This window comes from Akebia trifoliata, chromosome 4, assembly GCF_017979445.1.
Source record: "Akebia trifoliata isolate Shusen 1 chromosome 4, ASM1797944v1, whole genome shotgun sequence".
Classification (NCBI taxonomy): Eukaryota; Viridiplantae; Streptophyta; class Magnoliopsida; order Ranunculales; family Lardizabalaceae; genus Akebia; species Akebia trifoliata.
In genome coordinates this window covers 7,930,496-7,952,830 of record NC_141378.1, presented here as the reverse complement: position 1 = coordinate 7,952,830, position 22,335 = coordinate 7,930,496, and the positions used below count along the sequence as shown (strand labels likewise).

The window sequence follows — 22,335 nt, the reverse complement described above, 5'->3', positions numbered from 1 at the left end:
TTTTTTTTTTTAATCTAATCATAAGCTTTGGTTCACAAAACATTGATTTTTTAACCCACAAGTTTTGTCTTGGTGACGTGGCACTACTTCACCGAACAAAATCCACTACATGGCCAAGTTACTGCATAGGATTCACTCCTGTCATTATAAAAAATAAAAAATTAAGTAAGAGAAAAGAAAATAAAGTTTGAAGGGTGTAATTGAAAAATGATAAAAGAGAAAAAACAATAAAATTTAAAGGGTATTTTTGAAAACTGGAAAGAGAAAAATATAAAGTTAAAAGTATTGCTTGAGATGCATGTAAGATTAAATCTACATTCTTTACGGGAGATAATCATTGGGGTAAGAATATCATTGTGTTTTATTATATTTATTAAAGGATACTTGAGTTATTCATGCTGTAAGAGTTATTGGTGCATACGGCATTAACAATCTCTTTAAAGTGAAGAGATAAAAGAGGAAAAATAATAAAGTTAGACAGGTATTATTAAGAAAATAAAGAATAAAAAAATAATAATATGTTTTTGAAGTGGAAAAAAATAATAAATTTTTAAATAATTTGTTAATCTAGTATGTTGGTTTCTTATTTGGAATTTTGTTACTATGGGCATTACTGGGGAGTATTCCAAAGGTTAATAAAGTGATTTCAAATAGAAAATAAAAATATAGAAGACTCTTAGTCAGTTATTGACTTGAAATTGTTGATTTTGTAAAATGGGGCCTTTGAATTGAACTTTTTTCATGAAATCTCACTTGACCGATCTCTTCTCTAATCAACTCTCAACACGCCTTACCAACTTAACTATTTGGTACCTATCAAGGTAGGACCCATGTTTACTTAGGGAGCATTTGGAACAAGGGACCAAATTTTCTACTTATTGATTCTCAAAAGTGATTTTCATTTGGTAGAACTAAGCTTTTGGATGTGGAATTCAAAATAAAAAAATGGGATAAAAGTCGATGCTACATTGGATTGACCGTAGGTTTTGACTTCTACAAGAATCCTAATAGAATGTAAAAATGTTATTTATTTATTTATTTTATGAAAGAATCTAACTTATTTAGGTAAATAATCAAATAATCTCAAAATGATTTATAATTTAAGTTAATGACCACAACATCCAAAATATTTATCAAAATGTCCATAGGAATTATTTTTAAACAAACAAAGGTATAACTTTTGAAAGTGCGTTTAGATCATAAAAAGTAATTTAAGGAGATCAGTAATTTGGTGGTAGTTAGGATTAGTTCAAGTCCATGGTATCATCACCCAAAGACTTTGCACTTGTGCAATTAGTCACCAGTCTCATATTCCTGATTCTTACATAAATGATGTCTTTGGCGTGACCGTTTCAATTAATTGTAGGTCTAGGTCCTAGAACTAGCCATGTGTACGGCTTTTTTTAAAATAAAGCTGGTTTTCTAATTTGAACTACCTAACTTCTTCGATCGTGACACAAAATGCATAATAATAAATACATGTATACCGAGTCATAAGGACTTGTTTATAACCATTAATCCAGACTTAGTTTTTATTTTAAAATGACTCCATTTGTGCACGTTGTACCCATTTGTTTGTGATATAAACCTTTAACTTTAAAATATCTAATTGTACACAATTAATAAATTTATTTTAATTTTTATTACTTATTGCACACACCTTAACGTACTGAATGATTTCTTCCTCTAATTATTTCTCTCTCTCACACCACACTCACGCGCGTGCGCGCACACACACACACATTTTTTTTTTTTTTTTTTTTTTATAATTTAAAAATGATTTTAAATTTTGATCTTACTTATTTTTCTTAGCACTTTCAATTAAGTCGAAGTCATTCACGTGACATTTTTTTATCAATAGATATCTAATCAATCGGTTTTATAATATTGGATAGAAAGTTTTACTTAGTAGGTACCTACCAAATTTGTTTAATAATATTTTGTATGTACTTATCGAATTTGCTAAAAAAAAGTTAGGTATGAACCTACTAAAAAATTTATCAAAAAAAAAAAAAATCTTTGAGTGAATGACTCTAATTTCAAATCGAAACTATAAACTCGAATCCCTTGTCTAATAACAAAACCTCCTTCTCATATGAGAACATATGAAATCTAGAGAAGGAAAATCAAACACAGCCTCTTGAAAAAGATCATGAAGCTCACAAACCATTCTTTAGAAATAGTCTCATTCATAGCTAATAAAGCAAGAAGTTGGGAGGCTTTAAAAAAAAGAAAAGAAGGAAACTATTATTTATCAAATCATAATTCATTAAGTCATTCTCTAGAAATAAAGTCTCATTCACGACTAATAAAGTGAGAATTTTGGAGGCTATTAAAAAAGAAAAAAGGGAAACTAGGATTGGCAACGGGTTGGTTTGATATTGGATTAGTACCAATCCAATAACGATCTGAATTTTTTTAAACATATGCCTAATCTGATCCGATCGGATTAATGAATATGTGAACCAAATCCGATCAGTACACATAACTTATTTTAAAATTATTAATGTTAAAAAAATGTCAAATATAAAAAAAATCTACTTTCCAACTACAAATATAAAAGGAAATAAAAAAGACTAAAATATGTTATCTATATGTATTTATATGAAATTAAGAATAATAAAAAAAAAAATTATTAAAAATATGTTAGGATCGAATTTTGTTCTGAACGGATCGAGGTACATCTGAAAATCAGATTTTTCATGTTTTTTTTTTTTTTTTCCGAATTGGACCGATTCATAAATTAGATATATTTCCAGATCATTACTAGTCCTAAAGGAAACCATTCCTATAAACATTATTACCATCTTTATCAATTCAACATTAACATACACAAAATTTGATATTGCAATATCATCTTAATTAAGGGATCTAAAATGTTTCATTGGTAAATTACACATTCAAAATCAAAAGCATGGTCTACACGTTTGATCACTTTCAAAGTTCAACATATCCAGAAAGAAAGAAACTTTAGAAATCGTTCCAAAAAGTTTCTCAACTTTTGTAATTTAAACAAAATCACATTTCGTTGCAAAGTTTCAAAACCAAGTGCTCCCTAGCGGGCAAAGTTTTGACGAGAATTTGGGGAACACTTTTATTGAATAAATGGGGCCGTACAACAAGACTTTGAACTTTCGAACTTAATCTCTTAACAAACTAAAGGGGAAATAAAAGGAATTAAAAGGTGGATCCCACAAGTTCATTAGAAGTCCAAACTATCATGCAGTGGGCCTTTGTGATGGGCCTTAGAGAGTGTGAGCCATTTAGGTTTGGATTGGACTTTGTTTTTAGAATACCTAATCCAATTCATGATTTGGGATGGACTTGGTTTGAGACTTCGAAATACCCAGTCTGAGCCCAAACTTTATGGTGTATAGGAACTTCTAGATTTAGGTTTAAAGCTTAGTAATCATAATCTTCGATTAGGGTTGTCATCAAACCTTGATCCGACAGTTTGGGAGTTGATCATTCTCCCAATCTCTATTATCTACTTTGGGACAACTTTTATCCTATTGGTGGAATATGTAAAGAAAACTTATTTATATATTTAAACTTAATTATTGTAATAGAATAACAATGATAATGAAACCATGAGGAAACAATAGCGAAATAGTTATGAAAACTAAATATTGCTGAAAATACTGATTTTTTAGCACTTGAGTTGAATCGTGAAAACAATTTTCTAACTCGAAAATTTTCTCTTAGTCTGTACGCGATTGACGCGGCAAGGTGTATAGAACCATAGATCTTTTTCTTCGGGATACACAAGGAAAAGATCAACGGTTCTTGTGCCCTTTCCCCATGAAGGGCATATGCAATGATTGAATGATAAAGATTACACATTTTCAAAACTTGATCGATATATTTATTATTTAGTGTAGAATATGTAATGGGTTTTGAATATTTTCTAAATCATGTGATTGGTGATAACATGATACAATCCCAATTTAATTTCTTGTCTTCGAACACATCTCTAATATATATATATATATAAAACTTTAACTCTTTAGCGTAAGAGTCAACTTTGACACTCCTTTGTAAAATTCTTGAATTTTTTTAGCATGTCTTTGGAACATAAATACTTTATGATCATAATTTGATTAATGTGACCGTGAGATTTGAAATCAAACTCATGAACCAAACCAAACCATCTCTTCTTACACAATATTGAATGGGGTTCATTCAAGAGTGGCAAACCATCGAAGGAACCAGTTGACATTGGTGTGTAACTTTGGAGAAAGTGACATGTTCCACGTATCAATATCGATGTTGACACCTTAGGTTACCTTGGAAGAAACTAAAAACAAAGAATGATTTACACATGCCCCTCCACGTTTTGATCAATATTATTGAAACCTCTGTTTTTTTTCAAATTGATGACATACCCCCTTGACCTATGTTTTATAATAGAAACTAACATAATGTCCTTGTGCTTAGCCTCTAGTAAAAACTTAACGATTTTTTCTCCTTAACCTAGTCTTCATTGATTTTACAGGAGAGTTTTTAAGTCTTTTTTTTTAATGTACTGAAATTCTATTTTTTTCATACCTCAAGGGTTTCTAGAGTACAAGGATGGATTTTTTGATAAAAAAAATCAAGGGTCTCTACAAGACATTGAAGATGATGAATTGAATAAATTTACTTGAGAAGTAAACATCATGATGATCATAAAATTTTTAGGTTTATCTTTAACTTTAAAATTCTTTCTCCTTCAAAGATTTTTACAAGACATTGAGGACGGTGGATTGATAATGAAATTAAATCAGTTTACTACTACTTGAAGATCAAAGATTTTTATAAGATTATTTTCAACCTTAAAATTTTATCTCTGTAAACCTTCAAACTTCAAGAACAAGATAAGATTTTTGGATAATAAATTCTCGATTTTCTATCACACATTGAAGATGAGGTTGAATACAACCAAAGTAATTTACCCTAGAGGGTGAAGATAAGGGCATTTAAGTCATTTGATGTTAATTTTTATGACAAAAACCTAGGTCAAGGGGGCAGGTCACCAATCTGTAAATATAGGGGTGTCTCAAATATTACCAAAACGTTGGTATATCTAAATTACACAAAAACAAATGAAGTTCCAGCTGCTTTGGCGGGATTTCCCGTGGATTTGGATTCTCCGCCAAAATAGCTAAAAGACATTTCAGCCATAACTAGAAAGCAAAACCAGAATGGCAGCGTCAATGTTCTTGTTTTAGTAAAATTACGTTTATAACCTCACATTGAGAATGCTGAATTCACCATAGAAGATTCACTATAGAAGCCTAATTATTATTATTTTAGGGGTGGGCAAGCTTTGTTGATTTCAATATGGGCCCAATGCTTGATGTTAATTTAAAATCCTGGGCTGATCCAAAATCTCATTTGATCCAATAATTTAAAAGTATGGAAAAGTTTTGGGACAATAAGGATACAATTTGATAAAGAATCTGATTGATTTTGGATCAACCATGATTTGATTCAATAAGGACTCGGTACTATAGTACGTGAAATTTGTTAGTTATAATAATTGTGTGAATATATTTTGTATAAGTAAGCATATTCTTCATGTTCTTATATGCCCAACTTATATACTCACTTTTTTGATGACATTTTCAATGATAAAATCATACACTTAATCATTCTAAGAAATCGTCATATTCATAAAAAATAAAAACAGTATATTCTACCATTATTAAATACATCTAAAAGGTTGTCTACAAGTTAAATGATTATTCCAAAATTATAGAATTCAAATCAATCACGTGGTTAAGAACACATTTGAATAAAATTTTGGGATGATGGTCTCTAAATTACAAATAATTTATTATATGGTTGGATTGTTCAAAATGCTATCCATGCATTAAAAATGAGAGTACAACTGGGTATATTAGGCACATTTAATTTTATATGCATGGTGTTTATTTCCAATCCAACATGATCTAAATGTTATCGATGGTCTTGGATCCACCCTGATCCAACCCGAACTTTACTAGGTGAAGAAATGGAAGAATTCTATGCCAAGGTCCGTCGAATTTAACTTAAATTATTTTCTTCATACAAATATTTTCTTGAAAGAAAATTTTTACTTTTTATTGACTCTAGACTCTACCATAACCATAGAAATACACCTTATTTTTGGGTTAAGAGTTTAACAATAAGAGTTGTGCTGGAGTGACCTCAAGTTTGTATCTCATATGACACATATTGACGTGAAATTAGATAGGAACCATAGATGCTTTTCACTCGTATCTCAATGAAAGATCTATGGTTCCCATACACTTTCACGTCAAGATGTGTGATTGATATACAATCTCGAGGTCACTTCAGCATTACTCTAACAATAATATTTTAACATAAGATATCGGTAACATAAACTCATTTAGCCATGCATATATAAGACAACCCATTGTAAACTGAGAGTCCCTCTTGTATATTCTTCCATTTTTTTTAAATATATTTCCTTTGCTTGCTACACAATATATATACATACACGACAACCCATCGTTTTTAACAAAAAATTTATATATTTTTAAGAGTAGAACTAGCCTGATTAACATAATCAAGCTATCAATGTTATTTAGCTAGCCTTCTATATGACCCCACATGAAGGGAAAATTGACTATGGCCGATTAATCGTGTGGTGTAATTGGCTATATCTGTTTTTCCCTCCACATGGCACATTGAGAAGGCTTTTTTAGTCTAACTATCATAGACAGGAAGGTTAGAATTTTTTTTTATTATTTTTAATTAAAATTAAGGGTTAATCCAACTATATAACATAAAAAGGTGGAAGGGCAATTAAGTCATTTAGTCAAATCACAACAAAAACTTTCGGACCATCCAATACACAATAACAAAGAAACACCAAAACCAGGCTAATAACATCAAACTAAATTCTTTGACTTGTCATCTATAAAACCCAACCTTTCCATCAAATCCAAAGAGCCCAACATATATCCATTCTTTTCTTCACCCAACTAGTAACTAATCTTCTGGATTGATACGCTAAAAATGGCACTCCCGTCTAACCTAATCCCCAACGAGGCGAGCCCCGAGTGGTTGAGCAAGGGTGACAACGCGTGGCAACTCACCGCAGCAACTCTAGTCGGGCTACAAAGTGTTCCAGGGCTTGTGATCCTCTATGGTAGCATAGTTAAGAAGAAATGGGCTGTAAATTCAGCATTTATGGCCCTTTATGCCTTTGCCACAGTCCTAGTCTGTTGGGTTGGGTGGGCTTACCGTATGTCCTTTGGTGACAGACTTTTTGCCTTTTGGGGAAGGCCCAATGTAGCCTTAGATCAAGAATTTCTGCTTACGAAAGCCTATGCAGGACAGTTCCCTTCAGCTACTATGGTGTTTTTTCAATTTGTATTTGCAGCAATAACTTTGATTTTGATTGCTGGGGCACTTCTAGGGAGGATGAATTTCCATGCATGGATGTTATTTGTGCCTCTTTGGCTTACTTTTTCCTACACCATCGGCGCGTATAGTCTCTGGTGCCCAGACGGGTGGTTGGCGAAGGCCGGTGTTATCGATTACTCTGGTGGGTATGTCATTCATCTCTCATCTGGTGTTGCTGGATTCACTGCAGCTTATTGGGTGAGTTCTAATACTTTATATATATATATTTTAATTTAAGATGAAGGAATTTGCAGGGAACCATATATCAATGACACCCCAGAGAGTACAATATAAGTAACATGAGAAAAAAAATTCATGAAAATATGATATGGTCTATTAAAAGTTAATTACAGTTTTTAAACTTGGAATCTCGACTCGAATATCCATTGAGTTGAGGCAAGTTGAAAATTCGTGAGTCGATTCAAATAAAAATATATTAAATTTATAAATATTCAAACAAAAATACTCAAAAAAATATTTTATATATAGCCAAATAACTCTATCGAGTATTTTACCCGACTTTGTGCATTTTCAAGCTGAATCGATAAGTTGGTTTCATCGAGTATTGGGGGCCAAGCCACCTTGAAATCCAATTTAGATGAGTCAACTCAGCCTAGTTTCAGTCGAGTTGATGAATTTTAAAAATTCTAATTAAAATATATATGTTTTTAAAAAATTTAGAAACAAGGAAAATTCTATTTTACTTACAGTAATAATTAGATATTTGTATCTTTTAGATATAATTTTCAAGAAAATAAGATAAATTGTTTATTTGATTGAGACTTTAAAAATGAGAGGCATATTTTATTATTTTCATCATGGAGAAGAACCATGAGTAAAAGTAAGAACATGACGAAAAATGCTAAGTTTTTAATGATTAAATAAATAAGTAAATAACTTCTTATCATACTTACGGTTGTATTGGATAATATGTAAAAGGTTGGGCCTAGGACTAATAAGGACAGAGAGAGGTTCCCACCAAACAACATCCTTCTGATGCTAGCAGGCGCGGGCCTGCTTTGGATGGGTTGGACTGGATTCAACGGTGGTGGTCCTTTTGCAGCTAATATTGATGCATCTCTAGCCGCACTTAATACACACGTGTGTGCCGCTACAAGCTTACTTGTTTGGCTCTTTCTCGATATCCTTTTCTTTGGAAAGCCATCTGTTATTGGAGCCGTACAGGGAATGATCACTGGCTTGGTTTGCATCACACCGGCTGCAGGTAAAATTACCGAATTACCCTTTCATCTCTATAAAGTTATATGTTACCATAATTATAAAAAATATAAAAAAAAAGCCTCGAAATTTTATTAATTTTTTGTAAAATTCTTCTTAATTAATAATTTATTTATTGATTAACCTTGAAATATGGTAAAAAAAATATTATCCTTCACAGTCAAAATTTTATTTTCTTTACATTTAAATCTCAAGAACAAGATTAGGATTTTAGAGAGGGTGAAGATGATGAATTTTGATAAAAAACCTAAAAATTATCATTGGAATATTTTTTGAAAAATTCACGATTCTTTTTACAAAATATTCTCAAACTAATCGACATCGAATAAATACCGAATCCAAATTTTGTTTTTATATATGTAATTAAGCACCGTCACTTAACAATATCATAGTTTTAAACTTGTTTGAGTGGATTTGAAACTTTGGGAGATCATTAAGGATGCAAAGATTTGTGTGGGATCATTTTCCAAGTCGCAAGTGATTGCGAGGTAATTTTTTTATAGAAAATATTAATTTTTTAGATATATGATCATGGAAAATGAAATTTGTGGAAAAATAAATTCAAAAGTCTAATTCAAACGGATAGCATAACCCTTTAGATGCCAATTTTCCTTGGGATATTCAAGAAAATGACTTAAATACCCTCATATTCAATCTCTAGCAAAATCCCTAGTCATTTTCCTTAAAATCCTTTTTGTTCAACCTCTACCTTTAGAGTGATAAATTTTAATCCCAATCTCTAACATTAAGATTCCATCTCTTTCAAATTTCAAGAACAAAACATAATTTAATAGAAGACCATTCTTTTATAAAAGAATCAAGGGTTTTCTATGAAAGATTGAAGAAGACGGATCGAAGATATATATCAAATAGGTTAAGGAATTATTTAGTGCAGAGGTTGAAAAGTTAGAAGATGATTGATTTTTTAAGGTGAAAAATCAAGGATTTATGGTGAGAAAGTGGAGATAGGGGCATTTAGGTCCTGCTGAAATAATCTTCTAAAGTTGACAGATCAAATGAATTTGAAAAGATGGTGTATCTCAAATATTAATCAAAGCCCAATAGGTTATAAAGGTAAGTCCAAATCACCATTTTTTTTTTAAATATGCAATAATTTGATAAAATAAATCATTTACATTTCTCTATTCTGTACCAAGCATAAAATTATTATTATTTTTTAAATTTTCACAAAAGAGTAAGTTTTCTGTTTTAAAAACTTACCTGTTAGTAGATATCAGAACTAAATTCCCAAAATAACCTTACACAGGAGTTGTACAATGTTGGGCTGCCATCCTCATGGGAATAATGTCAGGAAGCATTCCATGGTACACCATGATGGTTCTTCACAAGAAGATCGCACTCTTAAAGCAAGTAGACGACACCATGGCTGTCTTTCACACGCACGCTGTGGCAGGGAGCTTAGGTGGCATTCTTACGGGCTTTTTTGCCGAGCCTAGGCTTAACCGCCTCTTCTTTACGGAATGGGAGGGGTACATTGGGCTTGCTTACGGGCTTACGACGGGTCGATCCTCTGATGGGATCCGACAGATGGGTATTCAATTACTAGGAATTGTCTTCATTATTGTCTTAAACGTCATTATGACTAGCTTAATCTGTTTGCTTATAAGGGTGATAGTACCACTTCGATTGAGCGAAGAAGACATGCAAGTTGGTGATGATGCCATACATGGGGAAGAGGCTTATGCTTTGTGGGGTGATGGGGAGAAGTTTGAGACGTCAAAGCATAATTCCGTTTATGACATTGAAGAGTTCGGGTCGACCATGGCAAAACCAAGGAATGAGGTTCAAATGACATGAGGGATTAATTGGAAAAGATTGAATGAAAGGGTTCCTATGTTTGAGTGTTCATGAACTAATCTTTGCAGTAATAACTAAGATTTCCTTATGTTTTGTCCTGGGATTGAATCTTGTACTTCATGCTATGTGGTTCCAAGATTTGGTCCATGGAGCTATGAGCTTGAGTACTATAATTTAAATGTTCCAATAATTTGGTGTATTTGTCTTTATTTTATATTTTAAACTTTTTGTTTGTGCGGGTAAGCTGGAGTACTGAAACCCTTATTGCCTTATTGGCATTGTAATTTGTCAACCAATTGAACTATATATGGATCCAATCACAATCTCTCTAAGTTTTTTTTTTCAGTATAATTTCTTTAAATACTAAAAAGAACTGTAATTGTAAACATTTAGGAGATTAATAATGTTCAGTAATAATTTTAAATTTTGATGTCTAAAATACTCTATAGCTTATACAATGTCATTTAATTTATTAAAACACTGGACTTTTCCCATGCCTAACGGCATGGGCATCCAACTTTTTCAACAATATCCTCCAACTTTGTCATCTTCTACCTTTTTTCCAATAATACTCGTTGGCTTTTCTTTTCTATCTCCTTAACCCTGAATCATGAGAAGAATGTCAATTTATATAGTTGAAGGGGTATTATTATTGAAAAAAGAGAAGAAGAGGAAGACAATAAAACAGTGGAAGAGTACAGATCTTATGCACTCACACCTCAAATACATGCCAACTAACCACAATCCAAAGAATACAATTTTTGCTATTTATTATTATTTTTTTTTTGAGTGCTGATTTTGTAATTCAACTTGATAAAATAACTCAAAATCTTGCTAACGAGGCAGGTGCAAGAATCATAGATTTTTCCTTCGGGATACACAACTACACATGTTTTATGGGGATGTGCAGTTGTGTATCTCAAGGGAAAAATCTACGATTCTTGCAGAATACACATCAATTGAGTTTTTGAGTTATCTTGTCAAGTTGAGTTACAAAATCATTGCACTTTTTTTTAATACGACTTTTGTAATTGTATACTATCGTGGGTTTTATTTGATTGATTTATACCATTGAACATCTACATTGCATGAGATCAAATATAACTCATTTCATAAATAAAAGTTTTTATTTATTTTAAAACATCAAGTTCTAATTATAAGTGCAATCAAATATTTGTTCAAATCATCTCTAAAGTTTAAATAACTCTTTCCAAACCTTACTTTTTTGTCATCTAAGTCACAAATTCTCACTATAGAGAAACAATCTATTTCTAGGGACAAGATTACCCTTATTTGCAATGGTGAGGCATAAATTATTAAAGGAAAATTATAGGTCCAACGATATTGGATACAAAATATCAAACACAATTAAAATTTTATTTATTATTGAAGGTTAAAAAAAAAAACTTTATTTACAATGGGGAAGTGCTTCACTTAATTTGTAGATAAAGTAAAAAGGATGAGGGACTCTCAAAAATGCCACGCCAATTCCTACATAAATCACCAAAGACTTACACAATTGGTGTGGCGTGGCGTCAGTAAAAATTGGTAGGACAAAAGCAACTCTTCTTTTATTATTATTATTATTTATTTATTGATACGTATATGGGCATATAGATATTGCTGTGATCTATTTTTAAGTGCAGATGTTTTGTAAACTGGTGAGGTTTTATTTCTTATGTAGGATAGAAAGTTCCTTTCCCGAACAAAACAAATTAGGCTTATTCAATCCGCCCTAAAGTAACTAAGTCGGGACGACCCGAGTCTAGAAGCTCAAGTCTAAGCTGACCTCAATCTACCCTCCAATCACAATAATGCTGAGAAGGATATTAATTAGCATCCCAAGATTTGCAGAAAATTTTATATGAATTTGGGTGCTCTTAGCAAAAATTGGTGCGACAATAGACGCTCTGTTGAAAAGGTGAACCGAGAGTCATTTTCCCATGTAGAGGAGAAAATCAAAATAATACTTAGAATTTTGGGGTCTGCCGCTAAAATATTCTTTGTTCCTTTGAGGAGAAGCATCAGCTTCTCGCCGAATCGATTCGGCTTGAACGGAATCTAGATTCTTGGAGGTCAGTTATGCTCTCTCAGATTTCTCTATTTCTCACATTGGTTTCAAGATTCTGAATTGATTTTGATTATAAATCTATTTAAATTCAACAAAATGACCTAATAATCAAAGAGAAGGAAACCAGGCAAAAGGTCCCATTTTGAAAAAAATGAAAAAAAGGATTTTATAGCTTTTGTTTCGATTCTATGTGCTTTTAGTTGGATATCTTGATTGTAAAAGACAATTTTTTTTATTCCTCTTTTTTGGGCTACATGTGTGAATTATTAGGAAGAAATGCTTGTTTGTATATTTTATAATTTCCAAGTTTTATTCAGGATTGGAGCTGTCTTACAAGTTCGATTTTTTAAGAACTTGAATACAAAGCTTTGAAAAACTTAGAATCATTTCTATGTAGAATATGATTTGAATTAATGTAAAAAAATAAAAATGCTTTATATAGATGAACTGAAGCTATGAGCAATGCCCATGGAATTTCATTTAGAATTATGGGGGAGATGCTGTTGGTTCCCGTCATAATCATGCCAATTATGGAGTAGGATGCAGATTCGGAGCTTTTGGGTATTGGACTTTTCATTTACATAGTACTTGTTGGGTTGGGTTGGGTTTGATGCAAAGCATTGAGAATGGGACACAAAAAACTGATATAAATGACCCTTGTAGTGTTAAAGATAACACTCTTGTGGAAAATGTAAAAGAAAAAGGATGAGGGAAAGGTGGGAAAAAAATAATTTAGCATAAGAGAAGCATTGTGAACATGGAAGTGAAATGATTGAAAGTTTATATAAGTCGGGCATCACAAATAAAATGGCTATTGGAGGAGAAGTGGAACTTAATATCAACAAGTAACTATTTTTGTCAACTAGAGTGGTAGTGTAGGATAACGGTCTATTGTTTTTGGTAAATAGAATATCAAAGATATAGAGAAATCAATGAACTAAAATAAAAGTTGATATTATTAACAGTTTGACAGGCCGATTGCAAAGAAATACCAACCAACAACAGTAGAATCTGTAAATTAGAAGTAAAAAAAATGACTTAGTGTGCGCACAGATTTTTTCCTCTCTACATGTAAGTCCATGGTCCTCCTATCCGTGACCTGAATACGGCACGGCTTAGTGTGCACACATGTGTGGTTACCTTGGTCAATGTCCTATCTTAATTTTACCCAAGTCTAGGATATAAACGGCTTATAAGTTATAACTAACATGACCTCTCTTTTCTTGGTCTGATATGGGATCAAGACTTTGGCATTTAAAAAAAAGTTGCAATGAAGCGACTTTGGATTTTGATTTCTCAATCACGAAGATGATTTATCAATTGATCGACCACTGGGATCTCATGTGCCCATTAGATAGTAGGGGATTCGTGCAAAGAGATGGATGAAATGGGACCTACAATCCACTCAAAAATGGGTCCCAACAAGTGCCACATATCACAACTTCAAATAGAAACATCAATGGAAATAAAGCTAATACATGTGATTTACGGGGATTGGATCCACAACCTGTAAGTCTCTAATGGAGTTGTCACATTTGGCATCTGAGCTTGATGTAGGTCTTTTAGTGTGATCCATCTAGGTGACTTCCTTGTGTTGAAGTAATACCTAGGCACTACTGGTTTCAGCATGGTTTTAAAACTCGTTTTGACTTATCGTCTCATCCATGAACAAGACCAAGTCATCTGATTTATTTGAGTTGTCCCGTTCAACAATGACATAATGGACTCACTTTGGAGAAACACATCAGTTTTGAGACTAATTGTCAATCCGTCTCAGTGGTGGACGATACCGAGACGAATCATCTTGGTCTTGGATGAGATTTAAAACCATGGGTTTCAGTGCCATCTACTTAGGTATTTTTTTCATCCTACTCTTATTGTATACTCTTTTATTTACTGATCATCCTACCCTTATTGGATACTCTTTTACATTCTTTTGTAGAGTATTTTATCATCAAATTTTAAGTTTATACGTAAGGGTACATTTGGAATCCAGTAGAAATTCTTCATAATTTTTTTTTTTTTTTTTTTTGCTTTGAACAAGTTGTCTTGTTTCTGTGTGAATCTGGACTTCACCTTCTCAAATATGCATGATGTGTCAAGCATTAACTATTTGCCCAAACGGTTTGGGAGAAGAAGGTAGCACTTTTGGGCACCGTTTTCTTCAAAATCAAACAAAAGTCCATGTAGACTGTAGGATGTGTAGGGTCTGAAATATAATAAGAGTTTTGTCCGACCCTATCGAGACTCTCAAGTGTTGAGTTGAATTATGAAAAAACCAGGAAATCTCATAATTAGAGACTTTGCACTTTTGCCTTGTACCTTTTCTTTCCCCCCTTTTTCCTGCTGTTACTGCAGAGGCATGGATAGGGTACATCACTGGCATGACATTTCAATTTTTTATTTTTTTTGATAGGTAAAATTCATTTCATTAGGCGGTCGAGAAGACCGGCAAAGAAACAATACAAGACCAACAAGGAAGGAAGAAAAGAAAGAAGAAAAGGGGTCAAGTTCAAAAGGGCTCGAACCGCTAGCAAGTTACCCAATTGGTATTAGGTTTGGACTATTCTAACACATCATGCTTTCTTAAACAGCAGCTAGAAACATAGGGTTATTTTATTCTGGTCGCCTTCTTGGCCTAAGCTTCCTTTATTTTATCCTGTTCACCTTCTTGGTGTTTATCCTTTCAAAATGACCTAATACAAGGCAAAGGAAATACACTGAAAAATACTCCAGAAGTGTTTTTTTTTTGTTGTAAGTTATGGATGAGGTTTGAAATGTCATTTTATCATTTCAATTACCCATCCCTGATAACCTAGCCTATTTTAACCGGATGTAATTAGTTAACATCATCTCCCAAAGTACAAACCCACTCAAAGACGATACTTCTTTGTTTGCGAGACTCCATTTTTGAACTACCTGTCCTCTATCAACAGCTTAAGATTGTATGTTGTATGTTATTATTTTGCTAGATTTTTATATCAATTATTAAATTTTCCATTATGTGGCCCACATATAATGAGTTTCTAAATGCAGTTGAATTCTTTAAAATTTTAATACTAATGAAATTCATATTACAAGTTTAATATGGGAAATAAAGAGGTTTATTATTTGCAGTTTCTCAGATGGGTTAGATACCTAATTGGAATAGAAACATTTTACCTCCCCTCTCTCTCCATCTATAAATAAGGGTTTTGGTTCATTATCCCAATCAAGAATTGCATGCCCTTTTGTAAGGGATAAGAGAGATAAGGTCAGCCAAGAGATATTCCAAGTTGTTGATTTGCTAAACTTGGATCGACCGTGGTTGGGGTACACTGGTTTGTGGTAGCGAAAGGATTAAGGATCTGGCGATGGCACAATATACGCAACTTACTTTTAGTTTATTCTTTCCATTTAATTTGATTATTGTATCATTCCAAGATCCATTCAATTGTGATTTCAGGTTTCAGAACCTATAAAAAAAAATCACTCCATTAACTTAAAAAATTAACAAAAATTACCAACTGTTGCATTGCCCATCGCTTTTTAAGAATTCGTATTAACGACTTTTGGTTGTCATTGTTGTGTAATTTTAGAATTCAAACTTAGAAAGCTAAAACATGTTTTCATTTGCTACATTGACTTTAAGATAACTTACTTTAATTACCACCAGATTGCTGCTTAACATTGAGACCTGACTGGAATCACTACTCTCACTATTTTTTAACCACCCTTTATATTTTTCACTCTTCATGAAACAAATCCTGTTTTGCAATTATTTACTTATTTTTTGGCAAGTGGCTGAAGATGAGAATATATCAGTAATTTTATAGTAGTCTCCGATGGAAAACCAGAGTCAATGGAGTATGTCATCACTTTATAAACCAGGTGGGGTACGTCCAATTTTTACCAAAACCAATCAAGTACCTCAAAATTACCCATTTCTAATGGATTGCTCTGAAACATATAGTTGCTCTAGAATAAAACCATCATCAATGAAACTCCTCCAAGGGATATTAATGGGTTGGGCTGATCAGACGAATTTTGAGGCCTAATCAATATGAGTTTGGGCTTGAATTATGGGTCGGTTTTGGTGTTGATTTATGGAAATTAGATTAATGGGTGGTGTAACACATGGATAACATTGGTAATGGAACAAATTTGAAACTTGAATTTAAATAATCTCCATCTCTTCTACTTACCCGGGTGAGGTGTTTGCTTACCATTTCTTTCCAACAGTGCAATTACGGTAATAATAAATATCTTAATTATTTATTAATATTTTAACTACTGCTGTAATGTTGTCTTTATTGAGTTATTTTATTTTATTTTTAAATCACATTTGAGATGGCCTAGCAGTGTAAAGATGTCTTAGGAAAAGGGCATTCAGAACAATCCTTTTTGTGTATTTTTTCAAGTCCCCTTTCTCTGAAAATTATCATCCTAGGTATGTAACTCACGCTTCTTCTTTTTTACCCCTTTTTTTTATCACTCTTTCATTGGTGTTGCTTCAATTTTTAATCATACTGGTTTAGTATAAGGTCCTTACATGTTGTTACAACCAGGTTTTGGGCTGATTTGATGTTGAGAAACCCAGGTTTTTTGGGACAGTTTGGTACTACAAACCAGATTTCTTTTGGTACTATTTCGTGCTACAAACTTGCCCCCGGTATGTGACTCATGGTTCTTCTTTTTTACCCATTTTAATCAAACTCTGATCATTGTTGCTTCAATTTTTCACCACACTGGTGTAGTATAAGGTTTTACAGGTTATTTAGTATAACTCATTTGGGTTCCTAGATATTTGTTTTAAAAATTTATTCGTGGATGAATCTTCTATTTGCTTACCTGTGGATTGATCTTTATGAGCCTTTTTTTTGTTTTTGTTGATCTGCACAAATGATTAGAACAGTAATAGGGAACCATGGATAGATTGCAAGGAAAGGAAAAGGGAAAATGTGGAAGTGCTCAGCTTACAATGGTATGCTCACTGTCGAATTTGTCATTTAATAATTCCTTTTATAATTTGATTGTCATGTAATAAAAGATGTGTGGCCTTCATTGTATGCTCTTCTATATTTAGAATATCTTAACGTACTTTATAATTTAAGTGTTTAACAAAATTTTACAATGTGTTTTAAAATAATATCTAGGATACACACCCAGTGATAAATCCATCTATTGAAGAAGTGGTATTTCAACGTGCACAAAAAAAATGAGAAAAAAAATCAATCAACCAAAGTAACCGTTAACCCATGTGTGAGTCATGACAATAAGGGGAAGATAATATGAATATTGGAGTTGGCCTGATGATCATCCCGGGGATCTCACGACGTTTGGTGGTGCAGCATGCACAGAGAGAAAAAGAAGGAATGCAAACAACTAAAGAATGTAAAAAAAATATTGAGATGAGAGAGAAAGAAAATATGCAAGCAACTAAAGAATGCAAAAAAAAAATGTTGAGATTGAATCAATGAATTTGAATGTGCAAGGAATTTCACATCGTTCATTATCACAGCGTGCTCGAAGAGAAAGAGAGAGAGAGAGTTGCAATGGGAATCAACGTGAGAACGATTAACCAACAACGGTCAATATCACAACGTTGACAAAGAGATAGAGAAAAGTTATAAACACTTAGGCTCACACCAATCACTCTGGATCAACACATGGATAATTGTTTTGTCGGGTCATCATCTACGGTTGATACAAATCAAGAAGCAACAAGACTAGAAGAAAGTCAAGGGGATCAAAAGTGATAGGGATGCTTTGATGAAGACATTATTTTCTTTTTGTAGGGTATAATATGCTTCATATGGATTTTTTTGAGATTTTCAAATATTATGTTCTAGAAAGGGTAAAGGATCTTGCATGACAGGTATGTATTTCTTTTTGAAGTATTTTTATTGACAAATATATCTACATATTGTATTCATGGTTACTTTTTTTTTGATAAGTTAAATTTCATTGATAAGAAAAGCAAGGTTGGTCGAGAAGACCAACCAAGCGAAGGCAAATACAAAAATCTACTCTCTTACAATACCACAAACCCTTTCCCAACTGTTCATAAAATCTTCAAAGAAAACACCCCTTAATTCTATAAAGACTTTCAACCACAAAAATACAAGATCCAAAACAGAAATAATAATAGAATGTCCTCAAATATTCGACAGTTACGCTATCTCCAAATTCCCCAGCTGACTGCAAAGTGAGTGATGCTCCAGAGTAATCTCTTTGTCCTGGAGAAGGAATTACCAAGGTATGCCCAAGATACATGGTTACTTTTAAGTGAGAAATTAATGGTTTGCAACTGCATCATGTAAATGTAATGGAAAGAATATCTAAATTTTCTCTCACGTGCTAATTGAGCCACCTTTGGTTCTTTAGTTAATTATCGATGTTGTCTTAAGATAACACATTTAATGTGAATATAGTTTTTTTCGTGGGAAGTGTTGTAGGGATGATAATGAGTCTTTTTTGGTAGGAATTACTTTGATGGGAGTGTCAGTGGGCAAGGGGAAAATCTAGTGTATTAATACACTATACGGGCAAAATCTGGTGTATTAATACACTATCTTCCAAAGTATTTTGTTTCTTTAATACTACTGCAGTTGATTTAAAGAGGGAAGAATAGGATGGGCCCACTGCCTGGGCATCGTATGATCTGTTTCTGTAGAGCTGGTGGGGACCACCATCTCCTTTCCTATATGGATGTTAACTCTAGTGGCCGTTGATTCAACTACCAATTGTCAGATTTGAGACATCAGGAATTTAGTTCTCTCTTCCGTATGAAGCAGAAATTGGATTATATGCAGATGTACTGGGTCTGCAGCAAAAAAATCTGTATTATTTCTAGTGAGACACAACAAATATTACTTATATTGACATGGGCCCGCATAAACCTTGATCTGAACCATTCCATGGGCTACCTCTTATTATATCAAAATTTTGATGTTGATTAACAGTCTCTATATCTCCTTTTATGGCTTACTCCTCATTTAGCTTCATCATCCAAGAATGTTTGCCAATGCTACCAGGTCTGTCCATGCATGGGCTTGTGGTCCGTCACTCCAAACAATTCTGGTTTATAGGGATAATTCTTTCGGAAGTTCAGTATAGGATTTCAGGTAAATTCATTATGTCTCTACATCTTTCACCTGAAGTAGAGGTACGAAGTTGGATGATTCACTGCATTTGCAACCACCCTTGGGTATGTGTTCTCATGCATGCAAATGTCTAAAATTTTGATTCTTTTGGATCTTACTCAACAAACAATTTTTCTCGGGTGGAAACAGCAATCAATCATACATGATATACCCCAACAATCACAAGAGTAGGGTAGATAGGCACACAAAAGAAGATTAGTTGATGGAATTCGTAGCAAATCCATAGACCATGTTCGTAGACTTCAAAGAGTGGTTATCTAATTTAGTGTTACCGTCGTATCTTCCTCTTCATACAATGCATGATAGCCCTTTGGACCAATTTTTGCCCTCCATTCTCATGTAGAAGAAATACTCATTAGATAGAAAAAATCCACCAAAATTGGTAACTTCTCTTACACAAGGTATAAATTGCCAACAACCACATGAATCCAAGTAAGAAAAAAAGTCTTTATCAATCAAGGAATTACATTTAATATTTTCCTATCTTCTATGTCACATGTTGTATCTTTGGTTAAACATGCATCTCAACCTCAAATGCATACTAGATCATTCTTGACATACATGCCAATCAACGCATTGGAATCTATACTAGATTATTCTTGAGATGTATGTCAATAAAAGTTGTTGAACCTATCCTAGAATCTACCATTGTGATATGCATTTTTAGATGTCATGTTTAATCCATAATAATAATCATTAATCTTTCTATTATTTTATAGAACTTCTGTTGGCACCTCATTTTTTTGACTTATTACATGCCAATTAAGAGAGAGAGATCAACATCAATAGGTAAGAGTATACTGGCATTAACATCATCAAGTGTGCACCATCCTCTCTCTGAGAATTTTGGTGTGAAAACGTTACTTCCCGTTTTTAAATTTTGTTTTAATCTTTAATTGGGGTATGATAAAATAATTTAAGTAATTGGGGTGCAATAAGTAAAAGTTGGGTGCCAATAGAAGCTCTCTTACTTAATATTCTCTTCTTTGTGAAAGTGAGGGGGAAATAGAGGGCATTATTGGATGAGAAAAGCCCACTATTTTTTATCAGTTTGATTACTTCAATTATTTGAAGCAGGAACATCTCTGCTTCCAACATTAAAAGTGTACACCAGAAACCTTAAAAGAGCATCACTTTTATATACAAAAAGAGCTCTGATAGCTGCCATGGAAAGTTGATTAGGTGGGTGAGGCTCATCTCCTGTCGTGTGTCCCTCACCACTTTTTACTTTTTATCTCACCTTATTATTATGATACTTATAGACAGAGACACCCATCCACATGAGAAGGAAGTTTTCATCTCTCTGGTTCATTCCTGAAAATACAACGTAACATTTACAACCAACTTTATACAGCTCTTATAAAATAAAACTTTCCATGTAGAATTAATTAAGGATCGGGATCCGTTGACTCATGAAAAATATTATATCCAATGGTTGGGATTTATCCTATCATAAATGACATCTTATCCGGCCTTACGGATTTCATGTTTTTTACAAGGCATCTGATCGTGACCCATAAAGAAATGTGAGCAACCAACTTTTCGAACCTTGAATATACAGATTGGAGGAAAAATAAAGAGTCGTGATAATCTGACTCCCCCTCTGATATACTCTCTTGATGTGGTGTGTTGCATAAAACCATATATTTTTCCTCGGGATACACAATTGTGCATATCCATAAACATGTTTCCCGAGGAAAATCTATGGTTTTATGCACATGCCACGTCAGGAGAGGAGAGGAGAGGGGGAGTTAGAAAATCATTATTAAAAAAAAAAAAAAAGAGGTTTCTTGGTACAATTTTCTTAGAGAGATATTTTTTAGGAAACCACGACAAATCTTTTTTTTCAACTCGATCATAATGTTATTTTTCTATATGCATATCTCTTAATTAGAATTGGAGCTAGTCCAACTGGATATTGTGGATATGGGATATGTCATCTTGTTGAGTAATGATGATGCGAATCACAAAAATTGATAATCATTAATTTATGAAGGGCAGGGAATCGATCATGGAAGGAACGTAACAGAAGCAAAATACTAAACTTCGGGTTTAATGGTGTTAAACCTATAAATAAGAAAAGGATCGATATATTATTTAGGGAGATGATTGATTCATATTGAAATGACTTTGAATCTAACTTAAGCATCAGAGAGAAATTCTGGCAAGTGCCCAATGGCAAAGAATGCGACTTTGGTTGGATGTGAAGCATTGGTGTTCTCATGGAATTTGGTTGACAGAAAAAACATTATAATAAATATGATTTATCCAAGTTTTCCTGATTTAAGCAAATTAATGAGCTAATGTGTTACTTCAAGGTTTGTCGGTTTAAATCTCCTCAACTTATGAATAAGGAATTGGTTGGACTCTTGACACTCCTGTTATTGCTAAATCGAATCCAATTTTAGCCTATTATCCTCAATGGCATAGGAGTTCAGAGTTGAATGCAATTGTGGATGCATGGATTGAAATAGAATAAGTAATTAAAATTGATGTTCCTCCACAAACATGTTCGCCTCTTCACATGCACTTATTTTCTTAACTAATACACATTAGATTCATCGATATTCAATAATAAACTAAAATATTCAACTCCCTACCATTGCGAATGATGAAATCGAGAATCCCAATAAAAGAAATATTAATATACAAAATCTTATATTAACA

At 32.9% G+C, this 22,335-nt stretch overlaps 1 protein-coding gene and 1 long non-coding RNA gene across 7 annotated transcripts; both read left to right on the top strand.

The window, feature by feature from the left end:
• Positions 1-7,005: 7,005 nt before the first annotated feature.
• Positions 7,006-10,452, top strand: LOC147403468 (ammonium transporter 2 member 5-like). Its single transcript, XM_086437564.1, has 3 exons — positions 7,006-7,593; positions 8,335-8,620; positions 9,902-10,452. The coding sequence occupies exons 1-3, from the start codon at positions 7,006-7,008 to the stop codon at positions 10,450-10,452; spliced, it is 1,425 nt and encodes a 474-aa protein (XP_086293690.1).
• Positions 10,453-12,244: 1,792 nt separating this feature from the next.
• On the top strand, positions 12,245-21,210 carry LOC147403467 (uncharacterized). Of its 6 annotated transcripts, none has more exons than XR_015177507.1 (5): positions 12,245-12,527; positions 14,940-17,174; positions 17,413-17,486; positions 18,676-18,761; positions 19,114-19,527. It is a non-coding gene; the product is annotated as an uncharacterized LOC147403467 (long non-coding RNA). The 6 variants fall into 6 exon arrangements; XR_015177504.1 differs by having other exon boundaries at positions 18,937-19,527; XR_015177505.1 differs by lacking the exon at positions 19,114-19,527 and adding an exon at positions 19,540-21,210 and having other exon boundaries at positions 12,246-12,527.
• Positions 21,211-22,335: the final 1,125 nt, after the last annotated feature.